This window comes from Cicer arietinum, chromosome 3, assembly GCF_000331145.2.
Source record: "Cicer arietinum cultivar CDC Frontier isolate Library 1 chromosome 3, Cicar.CDCFrontier_v2.0, whole genome shotgun sequence".
In the NCBI taxonomy this organism is placed as follows: Eukaryota; Viridiplantae; Streptophyta; class Magnoliopsida; order Fabales; family Fabaceae; genus Cicer; species Cicer arietinum.
The window spans coordinates 18,459,142-18,480,170 of record NC_021162.2 but is presented as its reverse complement, the minus strand read 5'-3'; the positions used below and the strand labels follow the sequence as shown (position 1 = coordinate 18,480,170).

Genomic DNA, 21,029 nt, shown 5'->3' with positions numbered 1-21,029 from the left:
ATCATTTAATTTCTTCATCAAACCTCTAGGAACGATGGCCACTGATATGAAGTGATGTCTATAGAGTATAAATACCCCATAACATCAGTTTAATCAAAATCAATCCTACTACGAAAGCTTGAAAAACTTTGAACAAATTTCTGAAATATTCACAAAGTTATTTTTCATATTTCAAGTACTTGCATTACATTTTCACATCATTGAGAAAGGTTCTCTAGTATACTTGAAATATTACTGGATTGATATCATTGTACAACTTTTATGCTTAGTTTCTTAGTCAAGAACATTTGTTAAAAAGATCATTGAAATTATTGAAAGTAGTATACTTTCTTTAAGTATTGTAATCTAAGATAGTGGTATGATATCTTAAGAAGCGTGTTAGAAGTTTGTAGCAGAGATCCTAGGGTGGGACTTGTACATATTCTAACATTAGTGGAAAAATCTCTTGTAGTGTGCAAGAGGACTGGATGTACCCTTGGTCATAAGGGGAACCAGGATAATATCTCTGTGTTCATTATTTTTCTTCCATTTATCTTGTTCATACATTATCTTAAATCAGAAAAATCAATCACTAAATCTCTAAAAACAAGAAAATTTCTAAACATCTAATTCACTCCCCCTCTTAGGTGCACCTCTGTTCTTACAAAATACGTCTAGAACCATTAATTATGGTTGAAATTCTTAAACTATCATCTGAAGGACCAACAATTTTTGGAAAAGACTAGTACCCAGACTTGAACACTACCAAAGAATAAATGTTTCAAGAAGAACATTTTATTGATGGGTCTACAAAACATTTCTCAAATAACCTAAAACCACTTCCAAAGATTTTCAACATATAAGTCAACATTCCATATTTTCTCATTGTGGCAACCACAAATTTGTCTTTGATAATGACGCACTAGTTATTTATCATCTTCTTCATTGCAAGAAGCTGAATCTTCCCTACTTGATAATCCAACACAAGATTATTGCAATTCACAAGGTTTATAAGAGAAACATTGTTCCATATTGTATGGTTTTCTCCAAAATTCTCAAGTATTTTCATATTCCTTTGTTGACTGAAACTTCCAACATTAAGATCTCAAAATTCTCATCGAAAAAAACATCTTTCATATGAAAAAGATTCACACCATCTCACCCTCACCAAAATCTACCTTTAATCCGTCTATCACTAAAAGGAAAAGGTTTGCATGTACCTTTTTTGTCAACACCAATATTGAGCAGTGCTCACCTCAAGAACGCTATTCTCCTCACGAACATGCTGAAGAACGTTCTCTGTTTCCCATTGTTTAACAAAATTTGAATCCAATCCTCAATCAAGTCTCTCCTATAGCTTCTACAATTCCACCTTTCACTAATCCATCCTCTCAAGATAATCTATGCCCTCCACTTCAAATTCAGCACACCTCTATGATGTCACCAGCATTTGTGTCACCACAAAAAACAACTCTCTCCATCTTTGGAATAAGTCAATATTTGGTTTTTCTAGATTCGGACATAGATGGCCCATTTATGCCTCATCATTCCGCTCCTACCAACTCTCCTCCTCACATTAATACTTCACTTGCCACCCTATCCACATTTTGTACCACTACTGCTCCATCCCAAAATACTCCTCTCACCACTCCAATTGATGATGAACAGTGTCCTTCTAAAAGGACCAAAGTGGAAAGGGAAACATCTAAAACATAAAAGGAAATCCCCAGAACCTTTGTTGTCCTTCAAACCATCATAAATAGGAAAGCTGATTAGGACAAATAGCAAGCTATTCTTTGAGATTGGATGGCTACCCAGCTTACTCCTAAGCTCGGACTTGAGACTATCATGCCTAGTCCTCCTCCAACTTTTCCAAACATACCTCAATTGTCTCTGTCTCCATCATCTGAGGGGTCTTCACCTTCATTGTCTTTCTGATTTAGCTTTAGATTAACTCTCCTGATCCTTTTTTCCATGACGAATGGGTAGAAGTTATTTAGATTTTAAGTAAGAATCAGAAGCTCTTTTTGTATGATTACTTCTGTATTTTTTTTTTGTTTTGAACCATATTGTAATGATCAAGAACTTTATTGTTATATTAATGACAAACTATTATTTGGTTCACATGATTAAATCATATTGAGGGGGAGTTTTTACTAAAGAGCTCTCTGAATTATTATTAGAATCAAAATTAAAATCTGAAATAACATGTTTTGTCATCATCAAAAAGGGGGAGATTGTTGAGCCAAAATCACAAATTATTGTTTTAATGAGAATTAAACAAAAGTTTAATTAAGACTTATAATTATCATTCTAAGTGTTTTGGTATTTAACATGTGTATTTGAGTTTTTTAAAACAAGATAGATATCAAGCATTACAAAGTACATCTAATTAAAATTAAGAAAGCAAAATCAGTACAACGAAGAACGTTCTTGACATATTTCTGGAAAACGAAGAACGTTCTTGACATATTTCTGGAAAACGAAGAACGTTCTCCACATCTGTTATAAACAAGAATAATCAGATTTTTATGTAAAAGATTAGCTCTAGAAAGTGTTATCCATTCCATATCTTCATTAGAAATATACAAAGATCAATCTAAGCAAGAATTATTCCAGAACTTGAAGGCTCAACACCTTGCTTCATAAAAAGCATAAAGCAAGACCATTCTCCAAGTCAAGCAAGTCAAAGTACAACTGACAGGCTGTAAAAGGACATTACTGTTGTACCTTCAAACAGACCTGCACACGTGATTCAAAGCTTGTAATCATTTTAGAAAATTTTCGAGATCACAAATATAAGTCAGCTCATCTCTAACTAGTTCGAAGAACGTTCTTGGATCACAAGAACATTCCTGGTTTCAATAGGAACAATCTTGCTTTATAGCTTATCTTATCCATTCACTTACTCATGACAACTGGCCTACTTCCAACGATTAAATGAGTTGTCATAAGTTCTCTTGAAGTCTATAAATAAAGCTTCACGATGAAGAACAACCCATAACACAAAGTGCTAAGCAAAATATCACTCATTCAATCATACTCAAGCTTCTCAAAATCATTCAAAGTTGTCGTTCTAGTTCTTTGTGTTATATTAGAATCAATGATTACTAGGCTCTTCCACAACACCACATTGTGGGTCCCGCAGTAGGTGCGAAATAGGTACATATTAGAGTTGTGTCTAAACCACACCGTATACTCATTTGTTGGTATTGGATGTCCATGTATCGGTTGGCCAGTAAGACACCGACTTCAATGGTCGTTCTAAAATTGAATCCATACAGCATGTCTGTATTTCCAATATTCTAGATGTTTCCCTCTCATATCTTAACAGTAAAATGTATCAATATTTTCAGGATCATCTGATATTTCGGGGAAAGTCCTAACTGCAGTTTGACTTTATCTGTTTGATGTCATTCTACAGTTGAGAAACAAAACAAAGTAGTTTTGGCAGTCTATATCATTAATCTTGATATGCTTGTTGTGGAATGACGTTTTCAAGACCTTTGTAAGGCATCCATATGAACTAGAGAAAACAAAAGACATATTAGTGTAAGGCAACACAATTATAAGTAGTATAAATTTTGTGGAACAATGAAATTTTAAACCTGATAATGTTGCATATGATCAATATTTGATCTATTACTGACAAGATCTACATATGGAGTTCCAGAATTGATTAGTACCCTGCCAATCCATTTAGTAAAAGAATATAAAACTATTATTTAGCAAGTTTGACAAGTATATTATACGTAATTTATTGGGTTAATATGAAAAGTGTTTTACCGTTTTGCTAGTGGAAATGATATCTCTCTAGTGCAATGGTGGGCAATGAACGGCATCCGATATGTAAGACCCTGAATTTTCTAAACTCTAATTTATGTAATTTTAATGTATTTTGTGTTGAATTGCTTAGTTCTTTAGCCCGATTTTTATTTTATGAATTAAGTACCCAAAATATATTTTATTTCACGACTACAAAACACCTAAAATCTCAGTTACGACTCTGCTAAATATATATAGTAATTCTATTAAACACAAATATTTGTTAGGATTGTTTTTATCAATTTTGAAAATAATCAAATACACCACATGCTATTAATGTAGCTAAGTTAACTATACAATCTTTTTGTTAGTTACACAAATGATGCGAAAAAATTAATCAAATACGAATCTGGGTTGTGTTATTTGAATTGAGATTTACTTTTTGGTAGTAAAACGTCAAGAGTTTTTTACTTTAAGAGTTTCTTTTGTTTTACACATCAACTTTACTTTTTGTAATTGTGAATACTCTGATTCATTATTTATACAATTGAATAAGTTATCAATTGGTTTTAAAGTAAATGAGTATTTAAGATAATATTATAAATAAAAATAAAAACGAATTTGCCTCTTTACGTTATAGAGTTTCGTTAGTTAATGTCTCGAAAAAGCAGCATGTTACACAACAAGGTACCCCTTGGGACACACCTCGAATGTCATACATTCAATTTATAACCACTAATATTGTGTGAATTATGTCTTTATGTGGGACTTTAAAAAAAATTTCAATTCAGAGCACAACACTAGCTTAAAGTTCAAAAAATTCCAACAATCCCTCACTTAAATTAAAAATAGGGTTTTTGAAGTAACATTAAACGCTTCTATGAAATTGTACATAAACAAATGTATCTTTCAACTTGAACAGTTGTGTAGTGAGTAAGATTCAGATTAAACTAGAGTGACTCGTAGTCTTAAACTCTATCTATAACATCAAAACAACACACAACTTTTTTAAAAGGCTCTTGCTTTAATGGTCTCTAACGTCTATTCCAATATAGTGAGTAATCTAGAAATTATGCCAAAAAATATCATAGAAAATGGTCTCACTCCCACATTTACATAGGTAAGTCTATCAAGAGTACTCATGTACTAGGTACTCTCACTCGCATATTCAATTTGTTTAACATCTTTATCAGTGTTCTTGAAGACTTTGACATTTGGATCATATGGTAGGTAGGCAGGTTTACAGTCAAAGTAATTGTATTTCTTTAAAATTAATGTGACTAATCCAAAGAAACACCTTTTTTTCTGACCTAGTAATCTCAATATCAAGGATTACACTTGTTTCTCTAAGGTCTTTCATGTCAAAGTAGTTACACAACAATTATTTTTCATAGTACTAAGAACATGAATGTTTGAACCAAATAGAAATTTGTCCACACAAAGACACATGATAGTGCAAATATCATTTTTAGTTTTGTAGTAAATGCATTCATCACTTTAAACTCATTTGATATAATTAAAGTATCAAAATTTTCATGTCATTGCTTAGGAGTTTGTTTAACACCATATAGAGACTTATCTAACTTATTGACCTTGGTCTCTTGACATTGAATCACAAAACCTTTAGGTTGCTTCATATAGATTTCTTCTTCCAAATCACTATTTAGAAAATAAGTTTTAACATTCATTTGGTGTACCACCAAATTATGAAGAGCAGTCAACGACATTATGACCCTAATAGGATGTAATCCTTGTGACTGGTGAGAAGGGGTCACACAAATATATATTCTTTTTTGCCTAAAAGTTTTGGCTATAAAGGGAACCTTGTATTTATCAACAGTTCCATCGGGTTTTAGTTTCTATTATAAAATCTATTTACAACCTATTGGTTTAAAATCAGGAGGAAAGTATATTAAATGTAAGGTCTTGTTAGATTTTAGAGAATTCATCTCATCATTTATGGCTTATTGCCAAAAATCCGCATCTAGAGCTTCTTGGAGGTTTGATGGATCTTTTTCTAATGTACATATCGTATAATCCATGTCATAATCTTAAGCAACTCTTACTCTATTGATGTTATGATAACCTATTCATTGTTTTCAATTTGGTCACATGAATGAAATCAAACATTTTAAATTTCTTCAAAACTTCTTTTGCATAGTTTTCTTGAGAAATAAATATATCTTCTTCCAATTGCTTTATTTCTAGGCCTAAGTAGTATGACATGAGCCTAATACGAGTCATCTCAAACTCAAGCGCCATGGCCTTTTTGAACTCTTCAAATAAACTTGGATTGTTCCTAGTGAATATAAGATCATCCACACAGAGACAAGCAATCAAAATATCTCCATTATCACAAACTTTGACATAAAGAGCATATTCATTAAGACAACAAGCAAACCCATTGTTTTGGAAGTATTTATTGATGCGACTATTCCATGCTCTTGGTGGTTGCTTTAATCCATACAAAGCTCTCCTTAATCTCAAAACATTATATTCATGTCCTTTAATCATGTACCTCATTGGCTGCTCAACATAGACCTCTTCTTCAAGATAGCCATTTAAAAATGCTGATTTAACATCATGTTGATAAAGTTTCCACTTATTTTGGGTTGCTACAGAGATTAGCAAACGAATAGTGTCCATGCAAGCAACTGATGCAAAAACTTCTTCATAGTCAACTCCATGTTTTTGTTTGTAGCCTTTGGCAACAAGTTTTGCTTTGTACTTTTCAATCTCTCCATTACCATTATTTTTAGTCATGTACACCCATTTGACTTCAACTGCATCGTGGCCTTTTAGAAGAGTTGTTAATCCTCAAGTATTGTTCTTCACAATTGATTTGATCTTCTCATCCATGGCTTGTCTCCACCTTTTATCTTTCACTACTTCTCCATAATTTAATGGCTCATTATCCGTCAAGAGACAATATTACTCTTCAATGTCAAGAGTAATTTCAGTTCATCTTTCATAAATGTCTTATATATCTTTCATCTTACTTGGTCTTTGGCTTGAACTTTCATCTAGATAATTAGGTGAAGGAGTAGGTGAAGAAGGTGGAGTTGCATCTTATTGGTGTTGTGGCCTCTTGATCATTGGTGTTGTGGCCTCTTGATCTTCTTTAAAATATGGAAGGAAATTATAGTTTGTTTCTTCTTGACCATCCCAATTCCATGTAGCATCTTCATCAAATTCAACATCACGACTCACCACTACCTTATTGTTGCATGGGTTGTACAATTTGTAATCTTTAGAATGTGGATCATAGCCAACAAAGACATGTTTGATGCTTCAATCATCAAGTTTAAATCTTTCTTGTTGTGGAACATGTGCATATGCTATGCTCCCAAAGACACGCAAGTGATTAACACTAGGTGTCCTTCCATTCCATGCTTTTAAAGGGGTTTGGTCATTGATATTTGAAGTCAGAGAGAGATTTACCAAATAGACCGCATAAGAAACTTCTTTAGCCTAAAACTGTTTTGGCATCCTTTTGGATTTTAGCATGCATCTTGACATGTTCAAAATAGTTCTATTCTTTTTCTCGGCTACTCCAATTTTGTTGTGGAGATCTTGGAATTGTCAATAAACGGCAAATTTCATTAGTTGCACATAATTCATTAAACTCCTTCGAAGTGAATTCACCTCCTCGATCAAATTTCAAAGCTTTAATTTCATGATTGCTCCCTTTCTCTATAAGAGCTTTGAAGTTCTTGAAAACAATAAAAGCTTCTGATTTTGGCTTTAAGAAATAAATCCAATTTTTTCTACTAAAATCATCAATAAAGATAATGAAATATTTACTCTTACCAAATGAAGATTGATTGATTGGTCAACACAAGTCGGTATGCACAAGTTGCAGTGGCTTAGTTGTTGTTGATGTGGCTTCTTTAGGGAAACTTTTTCTAGCTTGCTTGCCAAGAAGACAACCTTCACACAATTGATTTGGATGATTGATTGAGGGCATCCCTTTCACCATATTTTCTTCCATAATTTTAAGTGGACCAAAGTTCAAGTGGCCATACCTCATATGCCAACGCCATGATTCATCTTGGACATTCATCTTCAAACATTTTGCTTCAATAGTTCTTAGGTTCAAGATAAACATTCTATTTTTCGACATAAGAATCATAAAAATTAAATTGCTATTTTGATCTCTAAGCCAAAGATGTTTATTTTTCATGAGAATTTCATATCCTTTTTCAATAAGTTGACCCAAACTCAAAATATTACTCTTTATTGTAGGCACATAAAAGAATTTTCTCTGCTACAATAATACAATATTACTCTTTTCTTCATTCTTTGTTCTTGAGCTTGCAATGAACCTTCTAATTTCTCAATGGACATTAAGTCAAGATCTTTTGATTCCTCAATAATACACACCACATAATCGAACTTAGGAGTCCAATAGCGAAGAATTTTCTCTGCTACACGAACATCTTCTATCTTGTCTCCGTATCTCTTCAGTTGATTAACAATTGTCAAATATACAAAGATCAATCTAAGCAAGAATTATTCCAGAACTTGAAGGCTCAACACCTTGCTTCATAAAAAGCATAAAGCAAGACCATTCTCCAAGTCAAGCAAGTCAAAGTACAACTGACAGGCTGTAAAAGGACATTACTGTTGTACCTTCAAACAGACCTGCACACGTGATTCAAAGCTTGTAATCATTTTAGAAAATTTTCGAGATCACAAATATAAGTCAGCTCATCTCTAACTAGTTCGAAGAACGTTCTTGGATCACAAGAACATTCCTGGTTTCAATAGGAACAATCTTGCTTTATAGCTTATCTTATCCATTCACTTACTCATGACAACTGGCCTACTTCCAACGATTAAATGAGTTGTCATAAGTTCTCTTGAAGTCTATAAATAAAGCTTCACGATGAAGAACAACCCATAACACAAAGTGCTAAGCAAAATATCACTCATTCAATCATACTCAAGCTTCTCAAAATCATTCAAAGTTGTCGTTCTAGTTCTTTGTGTTATATTAGAATCAATGATTACTAAGTTCTAAAATATAGAATCTATTTCTCAAACAAGAGTTGAGCAATACCCATATTCTAACATTCTCAAAATCATTACTTTGTATCTCAAGGCTATATTGTTTTTATAGCTTGAGTAGTGTGAAAAATCATTTTATGATTTAAAAGGTAGCTTGTAAAATCCTTTATGAAATAGTGTAGGGTAACCTGTGTAAATCCTTTCTAGGTAGAAAGGTAGAGCTGTGTAATAGATCAAGACTGATCTGTGAAAAATTGTGTGAAAACCAAGAACACTCTTGCTTTGAACACTTAGTGGAAAATCTCACATTTGTGAGGATTAGACGTAACCCGTGTTGAGGGAACCAGGATATATGCTTGTGTGATATCTCTATCCCTATCTCTATTTATTATTTGTCTTACAATCAGTTTTTATATTGATAAATTAATATTGTTGTTTTTTCCACTAACGAAGAACATTCTTCGTTTGTAACCAAGATCAATTTTGAGTTAAACTTTTCAGTTTTTAAACAGAAATTTTTAAAAAGGGGGCAATCATAACTCATACCCGTCTTTCTTATAATTGACATTGTTACCTCAACTTTATGATATTGAGTTCTCGTAAAACATTTCATTATTTTTCTAATGCATGCAGAATTATAGGAGGGATATATTGTTGTTAGTGATCGATGTTAGTACTACTACATATCCAAGTTGATAGATATATGTATAAATAATTTTACTATAATTATATTTTGGTTTTTGTGTGGTATGAACTTATTCAATGTATTATGTAATTTTTTTACTTTTTTGTTTGTTGAAGTTTATCTAAATTTGATAACCAATATATAAGAATATAAAACTATTATTTAGCAAGTTTGACAAGTATATTATACGTAATTTATTGGGTTAATATGAAAAGTGTTTTACCGTTTTGCTAGTGGAAATGATATCTCTCTAGTGCAATGGTGGGCAATGAACGGCATCCGATATGTAAGACCCTGAATTTTCTAAACTCTAATTTATGTAATTTTAATGTATTTTGTGTTGAATTGCTTAGTTCTTTAGCCCGATTTTTATTTTATGAATTAAGTACCCAAAATATATTTTATTTCACGACTACAAAACACCTAAAATCTCAGTTACGACTCTGCTAAAAATATATAGTAATTCTATTAAACACAAATATTTGTTAGGATTGTTTTTATCAATTTTGAAAATAATCAAATACACCACATGCTATTAATGTAGCTAAGTTAACTATACAATCTTTTTGTTAGTTACACAAATGATGCGAAAAAATTAATCAAATACGAATCTGGGTTGTGTTATTTGAATTGAGATTTACTTTTTGGTAGTAAAACGTCAAGAGTTTTTTACTTTAAGAGTTTCTTTTGTTTTACACATCAACTTTACTTTTTGTAATTGTGAATACTCTGATTCATTATTTATACAATTGAATAAGTTATCAATTGGTTTTAAAGTAAATGAGTATTTAAGATAATATTATAAATAAAAATAAAAACGAATTTGCCTCTTTACGTTATAGAGTTTCGTTAGTTAATGTCTCGAAAAAGCAGCATGTTACACAACAAGGTACCCCTTGGGACACACCTCGAATGTCATACATTCAATTTATAACCACTAATATTGTGTGAATTATGTCTTTATGTGGGACTTTAAAAAAAATTTCAATTCAGAGCACAACACTAGCTTAAAGTTCAAAAAATTCCAACAATCCCTCACTTAAATTAAAAATAGGGTTTTTGAAGTAACATTAAACGCTTCTATGAAATTGTACATAAACAAATGTATCTTTCAACTTGAACAGTTGTGTAGTGAGTAAGATTCAGATTAAACTAGAGTGACTCGTAGTCTTAAACTCTATCTATAACATCAAAACAACACACAACTTTTTTAAAAGGCTCTTGCTTTAATGGTCTCTAACGTCTATTCCAATATAGTGAGTAATCTAGAAATTATGCCAAAAAATATCATAGAAAATGGTCTCACTCCCACATTTACATAGGTAAGTCTATCAAGAGTACTCATGTACTAGGTACTCTCACTCGCATATTCAATTTGTTTAACATCTTTATCAGTGTTCTTGAAGACTTTGACATTTGGATCATATGGTAGGTAGGCAGGTTTACAGTCAAAGTAATTGTATTTCTTTAAAATTAATGTGACTAATCCAAAGAAACACCTTTTTTTCTGACCTAGTAATCTCAATATCAAGGATTACACTTGTTTCTCTAAGGTCTTTCATGTCAAAGTAGTTACACAACAATTATTTTTCATAGTACTAAGAACATGAATGTTTGAACCAAATAGAAATTTGTCCACACAAAGACACATGATAGTGCAAATATCATTTTTAGTTTTGTAGTAAATGCATTCATCACTTTAAACTCATTTGATATAATTAAAGTATCAAAATTTTCATGTCATTGCTTAGGAGTTTGTTTAACACCATATAGAGACTTATCTAACTTATTGACCTTGGTCTCTTGACATTGAATCACAAAACCTTTAGGTTGCTTCATATAGATTTCTTCTTCCAAATCACTATTTAGAAAATAAGTTTTAACATTCATTTGGTGTACCACCAAATTATGAAGAGCAGTCAACGACATTATGACCCTAATAGGATGTAATCCTTGTGACTGGTGAGAAGGGGTCACACAAATATATATTCTTTTTTGCCTAAAAGTTTTGGCTATAAAGGGAACCTTGTATTTATCAACAGTTCCATCGGGTTTTAGTTTCTATTATAAAATCTATTTACAACCTATTGGTTTAAAATCAGGAGGAAAGTATATTAAATGTAAGGTCTTGTTAGATTTTAGAGAATTCATCTCATCATTTATGGCTTATTGCCAAAAATCCGCATCTAGAGCTTCTTGGAGGTTTGATGGATCTTTTTCTAATGTACATATCGTATAATCCATGTCATAATCTTAAGCAACTCTTACTCTATTGATGTTATGATAACCTATTCATTGTTTTCAATTTGGTCACATGAATGAAATCAAACATTTTAAATTTCTTCAAAACTTCTTTTGCATAGTTTTCTTGAGAAATAAATATATCTTCTTCCAATTGCTTTATTTCTAGGCCTAAGTAGTATGACATGAGCCTAATACGAGTCATCTCAAACTCAAGCGCCATGGCCTTTTTGAACTCTTCAAATAAACTTGGATTGTTCCTAGTGAATATAAGATCATCCACACAGAGACAAGCAATCAAAATATCTCCATTATCACAAACTTTGACATAAAGAGCATATTCATTAAGACAACAAGCAAACCCATTGTTTTGGAAGTATTTATTGATGCGACTATTCCATGCTCTTGGTGGTTGCTTTAATCCATACAAAGCTCTCCTTAATCTCAAAACATTATATTCATGTCCTTTAATCATGTACCTCATTGGCTGCTCAACATAGACCTCTTCTTCAAGATAGCCATTTAAAAATGCTGATTTAACATCATGTTGATAAAGTTTCCACTTATTTTGGGTTGCTACAGAGATTAGCAAACGAATAGTGTCCATGCAAGCAACTGATGCAAAAACTTCTTCATAGTCAACTCCATGTTTTTGTTTGTAGCCTTTGGCAACAAGTTTTGCTTTGTACTTTTCAATCTCTCCATTACCATTATTTTTAGTCATGTACACCCATTTGACTTCAACTGCATCGTGGCCTTTTAGAAGAGTTGTTAATCCTCAAGTATTGTTCTTCACAATTGATTTGATCTTCTCATCCATGGCTTGTCTCCACCTTTTATCTTTCACTACTTCTCCATAATTTAATGGCTCATTATCCGTCAAGAGACAATATTACTCTTCAATGTCAAGAGTAATTTCAGTTCATCTTTCATAAATGTCTTATATATCTTTCATCTTACTTGGTCTTTGGCTTGAACTTTCATCTAGATAATTAGGTGAAGGAGTAGGTGAAGAAGGTGGAGTTGCATCTTATTGGTGTTGTGGCCTCTTGATCATTGGTGTTGTGGCCTCTTGATCTTCTTTAAAATATGGAAGGAAATTATAGTTTGTTTCTTCTTGACCATCCCAATTCCATGTAGCATCTTCATCAAATTCAACATCACGACTCACCACTACCTTATTGTTGCATGGGTTGTACAATTTGTAATCTTTAGAATGTGGATCATAGCCAACAAAGACATGTTTGATGCTTCAATCATCAAGTTTAAATCTTTCTTGTTGTGGAACATGTGCATATGCTATGCTCCCAAAGACACGCAAGTGATTAACACTAGGTGTCCTTCCATTCCATGCTTTTAAAGGGGTTTGGTCATTGATATTTGAAGTCAGAGAGAGATTTACCAAATAGACCGCATAAGAAACTTCTTTAGCCTAAAACTGTTTTGGCATCCTTTTGGATTTTAGCATGCATCTTGACATGTTCAAAATAGTTCTATTCTTTTTCTCGGCTACTCCAATTTTGTTGTGGAGATCTTGGAATTGTCAATAAACGGCAAATTTCATTAGTTGCACATAATTCATTAAACTCCTTCGAAGTGAATTCACCTCCTCGATCAAATTTCAAAGCTTTAATTTCATGATTGCTCCCTTTCTCTATAAGAGCTTTGAAGTTCTTGAAAACAATAAAAGCTTCTGATTTTGGCTTTAAGAAATAAATCCAATTTTTTCTACTAAAATCATCAATAAAGATAATGAAATATTTACTCTTACCAAATGAAGATTGATTGATTGGTCAACACAAGTCGGTATGCACAAGTTGCAGTGGCTTAGTTGTTGTTGATGTGGCTTCTTTAGGGAAACTTTTTCTAGCTTGCTTGCCAAGAAGACAACCTTCACACAATTGATTTGGATGATTGATTGAGGGCATCCCTTTCACCATATTTTCTTCCATAATTTTAAGTGGACCAAAGTTCAAGTGGCCATACCTCATATGCCAACGCCATGATTCATCTTGGACATTCATCTTCAAACATTTTGCTTCAATAGTTCTTAGGTTCAAGATAAACATTCTATTTTTCGACATAAGAATCATAAAAATTAAATTGCTATTTTGATCTCTAAGCCAAAGATGTTTATTTTTCATGAGAATTTCATATCCTTTTTCAATAAGTTGACCCAAACTCAAAATATTACTCTTTATTGTAGGCACATAAAAGAATTTTCTCTGCTACAATAATACAATATTACTCTTTTCTTCATTCTTTGTTCTTGAGCTTGCAATGAACCTTCTAATTTCTCAATGGACATTAAGTCAAGATCTTTTGATTCCTCAATAATACACACCACATAATCGAACTTAGGAGTCCAATAGCGAAGAATTTTCTCTGCTACACGAACATCTTCTATCTTGTCTCCGTATCTCTTCAGTTGATTAACAATTGTCTTCATCCTTGAGCAATAATCTGAAATTGATTCATAATCCTTCATCTTCAAAGCTTTGAAATCTCCCCTTAGAGATTGAAGTCTTATTTTCTTCACTTTGTCAATGCGTTGGAATGATTTCTCCAAAATCGTTCAAGCTTCTTTTGAATCCATAGCATCGGCAACATTCTCAAACATAGAATCATCCAAACGTTGATGAATGAGAGTAAGAGCTTGTTGATCCTTCTTCCTTGTCTTTGCCAAAACCCCATTTTCAACTTGAGACAACCCATCTTCATCTTGTGGTTCATCATAGCCTTTTTAAACAATCTCCCAGACACCTTGAGAGCCGAGCAATGATTTCATGTGAATGCACCATTTTTCATAATTCTCTTTTTTTAGAAAAGGAAAGTGGAAAATAGTATAATCACGAGTCATCATTTCTCAACTCTCACAACCAAGCTCTAGATACCACTTCGTTAGAGAAAAGAAGGTATTGCTAATAGAAAACTTACAATTTGTTTGATACTTAATGTCAAGTACAATGAGGTATTTATAGGTACAAATAGAAAACTCTAGACACGTTTGTAGGAACTTCCTAATAATGCTCACTTCTAGATACTTCCCACATTTTTCTATAATAAAAGTTTTATTAAATTCTTACATAAAAATTTTACATTTCTAGAATTATCTAATTTCAAATTAGTAATAACATAGGGATGGGAGTTAGAGCATGCTCTGAGTTCAATCAAGTCTTACTGTGAAAACAATGTTGGAGGCTATTAACAGGAGAAGAGACATTGATGGGTAGAGTTTTCAAAGGTAGACGTAAGTAAGGACATCCTTCATGGAAGTTAAAGTGGGTCACCAACCAAACTACGCGTGGAGAAGCATGATAAGTGCAAATGAAGTAATTGAGAAAGAGGCTTTGTGGATTACAATTGGCAAAAGTGTGATGATTCGGAAGGATATAAATGGCTACCTAACCATATGGCGTCTAGAGTCCTAAGTCCTATGGCGTATGTGCAGGAAATTAATCAAGCAGATGTGATATCCCAAACTCTAAATGAAAACAAAATAGTTAAGTCCTTATATTTGATTAGATTGAACAAAATGTTACCTTGAGGAAGAACGAGGTACGACAACAAAATTCATAAACAGAGAAGTTGAGAATTTAAAAGAGAATTTGGGTTAAAATTTCTCACACGCAGCCGCTGCTGCTTCAAAGCCTCCCTCTATTTCGGTTCTCTAATCAGTGTTTGGACCCAAAAAAAAAAAACAATTTTGCCTCTTATCCTCAATCATTCAATAATTTGACTACATTTATTCTATTTGATTAAGGAAATCAGCAAGCATAAATAACTTCGCAAGGGACATGTAAAATAATATAATTACCAAATTTATATATCATACAAGCATGCATTTTTCGGCAATTTACAATGTGCAACTAAAACTATGTGAATTTTTTTAATGAAGATCTTATATAACTTCGACCTAATCTATCAATTTAGAAATTCTCAATAAGTGATATGTTTAATGAAGGAATTAGATTCTTTCTCCCTCCTTAAATAACATGAGAATATGCGACAACAAAATCAGTATGTTGAACATAAATGTCTAGGTTGAAAGTGTTAAAGCATTGTAGAATCAGAAGAGCTACAATGTCCTGCAAGCAACAAATACAAAATAGTAAGTCATAATGCCATGCATGCATAATTTAAGAGTTTGGTGAAATGACTAATTAATGTAGGAAGTTGAAATACAAATAAATGAAGATAATATAAGAAAAATGTATTTACAAAGTGACAAATAATTTGATAAAAACAATTATGAAACCTAATATGAGAGGAAGTGAGTAGATGCCATAAGTAACATTTAAAAGGTTTTTCTTTTCGACAGAGATTTAATTCATTTTACCAAACTTATAAACCAATTTAAGGACTTGAACAGAAAAACTAAGGTTAATGCAACTATACTCAGAATGGTTAGTTCTGAGAGTTATATCCGAGACAGGTCATCTGCAGAAGCAAAGTGAAGAATCTTGCTCCTAAGATTTTGTGATGGTTTTCATGGTATCACAAGAGACATAATCATGCAATGCAACACTCGTCAAAGCAAAGGCATGAAGACTAAAGAACATGAAAAAGAATGAGCGCGAATTGTTTAGCATTAGAAACATGATATTTATGCAACTGGTACACCAAAAATGGTGCCATTTAACTAAGATGTTTTTTATCCACAGAAAAAAATGTGTAAAAATGTTGATACAGACTGTACTAAGAGTTGATACAAACTGTAGGAACATAAAAAACCAATTTTTATCATATAAATTAATTGATCAAAACAAAACCATATAAATGAACTAAGGATTTAAAGGATATACATTGTTAGTGTAAAACTGTTTTACACTACCATCTAGTGAAAACCCATTTTTTAGCCACACCACCTTACTTTTTGTAAGGATATTTTGAAACTAGTTGTATGACATGGAAAAATGGTGGTCTATCATTGAATGACAGTGTAAACTGTTTTTCCATGTCGGTATATGTCCATTAAACTAGTAAACTAAGAGAAAAATGATTGTACACTGTTAGTGTAAGCTAATTTTACACCAAGACTTAAAATTAAGCATTGATTTTATCATCTCATCTCATGATGTAACTCCCATCAATCAATAACTATATAGTCAATAGCTGATTTTACCTGTTAGTGTAAAATTGTTTACACTGACAGTGCATAGTCATTAAACCCATAAACTAAATGCTCATAATTCAGAAATAATAATGTAACTGCTTAGATGATGCAATCTTACCTCACTGGATTTCTTTCCCCCAGGGGAAATCAAATTAGAGAGCCTTCAAAATTGGCATACATAGAGACAGCTGCAGATGAAGGAAAGGATACGCGATTTTGAACCGAGGTTTCTCCTAGTACCTCTTGTGCTACAATGAACTCAGCAAAGCGAGTAACTCTTGTGGTTCTTCGTTCTCTTTAACAATCTATTCAGGAACAGATTTAAATGTCAACATGAGAATTGAAAATATCGAAACAATCGACAGTTGCATGAAGCTTAATTAATCTTCCATTTAAATACATAAATCAAAAGGCAAACAGAAGGTAAGGTTGCTGATAGGCCTTCGTTTTCCACATCTTTACCACAAAATAAAAACTCTTTATGAACTAGAATGATGAAGTATCTATCACCTTTCAAACCATTAAAGTCGATCATCAATTTCACCCTTTTTGGATTTTTCTTTAAAAAGTAAAAAATATTAATGTGATAAAACACATTCCTAATGCAGGACAACCAAAAATCTTAAATGGTAAATGAAAATTTAGCAAACTCCAATCCAAACTTACATTAGCTTCAGTTAGAGAATTCACTGCTTCTTACATTGTGAGGCCCATTCACCCCCGAAATCACGTACAAAGATTGCACATTATTTTGGGAGCCAGAGAAAAATACTACAGGTTTTTTGTTAAAAAGCATGAAATCAATTCCATGTTGGTACAATTTTAACAAACTGTTGGGCCTTTATACACAAAAACAATGGAGGAGTCCAAATAAATTAAATGTGACATGCATGTCATGAGTGATGCAACTTGATTATAATGTGGAGTTATTAAATGTAATGAGATAAAAGAGAGATAGGATCATACCTTAGTGACTGTATTCTTTGGCAAACTAAACCGAGCTATGAGATCACGACCAATTCGGTTCCAGTCAACTGCTCCAACAAAACTGGTCTGTCTATCACTATCTAACCAAACCTGTGAGGCATCCAGTTTGAAAGAACTCCCTACCCAGAAATATAAGACATTTCCTGCATGCGTATGTATATTTGGAGAGAATATGACAAAAGCAGCCTCAGAATCTAAATGATTTGCACCAAAAATATCAATCTTTTCTAAACTGGGCCAGCAATATACTAAAGTTTGTGCCTTACTACACTGCAACGAGCCACTTTCATTAGCTCCCTTTGATGATGTAAACTTCAAATTTTCTCTTGACAAACTATCAACAGAAGGCTCAACACAGTTCCTCAGAAGCGATGATTCCTTGCAGCCTGCAATATCCACTATGCCTGGGCGTGTTGCCAGTTCGCATTGTCGAATTGAATCCGCACCCCCACCTTTGACATGGCTGGTGGACTCAAAAATATAATCTATACTGTTTGAATCTTGCACACAGTTAAAGTTGCTGTTAGCGAGAACACTGTGTTCCCGAGTGGCGCAAATAGTTGACGGTTTATCTATTATTTGTGTCTTATCATTCATTAACGGCAACTTCAAAGACTTAGATAAACTACCTCTGCGTTCGGCAATGGAAGTTGATGGTTTTATCAATGGTAAAGCGGCAGGCTGAGAAAATGGATGTGGTGATAACTTGACACCATGATTATTTTTACACTTAGACACCGGTTGAGAATTAGAATTTGACAAGAGGGACAAATTAGAGAAGTTAGACAAAGATGGAGATACCGGAATAGGAGCAAAAACTAGAGAGGAGGAATCAGGGGACAATTCTAAGAATAACTTTGAGTGAGTGCTAGAATCGGAAGAAACGGAATCTGGAGAGACAAAAGAGGGCGACGAGGATGATGATAAAGACGATGACGTTGACGTCAATGATAAGGATGGAGATGAATTTGCAGATGTATGAATACACAACATGGAATCTGAGTAAACCCGTGGTAAGGAGGATAACTTAGGGGCTGAGATAAACTCCTTCACGTTAGTAGACGGAACTTTCCGCCTTAAAACACTCCAACTACTCTCTCTTGCAGGAAGATGGGTTTCATGTTCATTATCCGATGATGCAAATGGAGGCACAAAACCTCCCATGATGGCTTTACTGAAAACTTCAAAATCAACATCATACACATCCACTTTCCTCTCACCGGGCCAAATCTTATTAACACTTGATTTGCTACAATTTTCTACTCTACTACCAGACATGTCCATCAAAGGCAAAAACTTCGAAAAAGCATCCCAAAAGGAAAGAGGTTCCTCACCTTCCTTAATCATGATAATAGATCCTTGCACTCTCTCATACCGAACAATCTGACCCGCAGCCCCTCTAGCATCCCTTTCCATGATAGCCTCACAATTTTTACCAATCCAAACATATATTGCAGAAGGTATGTGCACTATAAACGCACCCCTCGAATCCAAAGCATTTGAAGACGGATCCGTCAACATTTTCGGAACAAGATGCAAAGGATCATACGGCGAATGCGGAGCAATCCTATACATTCTCAACAAAGAGCTAGGACTAAGAGGAAATGCATGAACCCTTTTCTGACATTGCAACAACTGACATGCGAAACCCATGTTCGGATCGGCAATACCCCTTGCCGCCTTTACAAACTGAAATGCGTCATCAAAACTCTGTCCTTCCCTCCACATAAGGTAAGCAATAACCAGAGAAGTTGACCTAGACACACCTTGACAACAATGCACGAAAACTCTCCCATTCTTTTCCCTAACATCCTCAAAGTAATCAAACACATCATACAAAATACTAGTTATATCTTCACTAGGACTATCTTGCAACCACAAAGTCCTATACACAAAATCAGCTTTGAAATATTCAGGACAAACAAAACCAACACAATTCAAAACATGAGTTATCCCATTCCTTTTCAAAATTTCTCTATCTTTAGCAACAGCATCACCACCAAGATAAACATGTTCAGCAACTTTTGAACATTCCTTATCAAAAAAAGCAATTTTATCTCTCTTGACAAGTCCACCATTATTTCTACTATCATGATTATTATTAATATTATTCTGCTGAATTTGAGACAAATCAAGTTTCAATCTTTCACCATTGCTATTGCAATTACTGTTATTACCTCTTCCACTAGGAGTAGTAGGTGGTTGTGGCCACTCCCCAATATCGTCGGAACTCGCCTTCGGCCACTCGTCCAAACTCCGGCGAGCAATCGAAAGTGGCTGAAGCGGCGGAAGACATGATGACCTCGCCTTACAATTCTGCTGCGACCGAGGCGTCAACGGCGGCGGAGGAAATCTCCGGTTGGAATTCTCCGGACCAGAATTTGGATCGGCGAAATTCGATTCCGGTTCGCCGGAAGGGTTTGCGGCGGAGGAGCGAGCAGAAGACCACGACGCCGAACGCCAAAACATTTTCCGGGAAGATGAAAGGTGGCACGGAGCTCGAGCATCGTCGTTACCTACCATGCCAAATCGTTACGAAATCGCGAGAATTATATGGGTTTTGTATAAAAATGGAAACTTGTTGAAAGAAAGAACACGAACCCTAAATCAGTAACTCTAACCCTAGAAATTAGGTTTTCTGCGATGAAACAAAACGGTGCGCATTGATGAGAATTTGTGAAATCGAAACCGTCTAAGAATGAAGCATTTGAAAATGATATAGAAAGAAAATAGATAGATTGAAAATTGAGTGTGGGAATCTTGAAGTGAAAATATTGAATGATGATGAGGGAAAATATTATATAGAAATTGAAGAGAAAGAAAGAGAGAAAGATGAGTTTTTTTATAATAATTTTTTTTTTAATTTTTCAAGATGGATGAAATTTGGAATTTGAGGGATGGGTTTGATTTGAGAGAGGAATTGGGAAAGGAAGAAAAGGGGTGTTGAGTTGTTGAATGAGCAAGGAAAGGGAAGTAGTTTATAGGAAGGAATAGAAAGGTTGAGTCATACTAAAATAATGCATTGAGTGAGTGTCTTAATATTTTTATGAATTTCTTTTGGATCAAAAATTTTAATTTTATGCCCTTTTTGTTTTTTATTTTGACAAAAATGCCTTTTATGTTGAGGGTTTATCTCATTATCTTCTTGTTAGTTGTCATAAAAAGTAATCATGATGATGATCTTCCAATGCAAATGCAGAATTTAATCTAACCTAAAGATGAAATAAGAATAATTATATGAGTCAA

At 33.5% G+C, this 21,029-nt stretch overlaps 1 protein-coding gene across 2 annotated transcripts; it reads right to left on the bottom strand.

Annotated features, from left to right (window-relative positions):
* Positions 1 to 15,474: 15,474 nt before the first annotated feature.
* On the bottom strand, positions 15,475 to 20,789 carry LOC101508829 (protein-tyrosine-phosphatase MKP1). 2 transcript variants are annotated; one of them, XM_012713445.3, is made up of 4 exons: positions 20,385 to 20,789; positions 17,763 to 20,299; positions 16,915 to 17,101; positions 15,475 to 15,768 (listed from the first exon to the last, which is right to left on the bottom strand). In XM_012713445.3, the coding sequence occupies exons 2-3, from the start codon at positions 20,250 to 20,252 to the stop codon at positions 17,045 to 17,047; spliced, it is 2,547 nt and encodes an 848-aa protein (XP_012568899.1). In that variant the 5' UTR covers positions 20,253 to 20,299; positions 20,385 to 20,789; the 3' UTR covers positions 15,475 to 15,768; positions 16,915 to 17,044. The 2 variants fall into 2 exon arrangements, with proteins under 2 accessions (XP_012568899.1, XP_004492084.1); XM_004492027.4 differs by having other exon boundaries at positions 17,763 to 20,789.
* Positions 20,790 to 21,029: the final 240 nt, after the last annotated feature.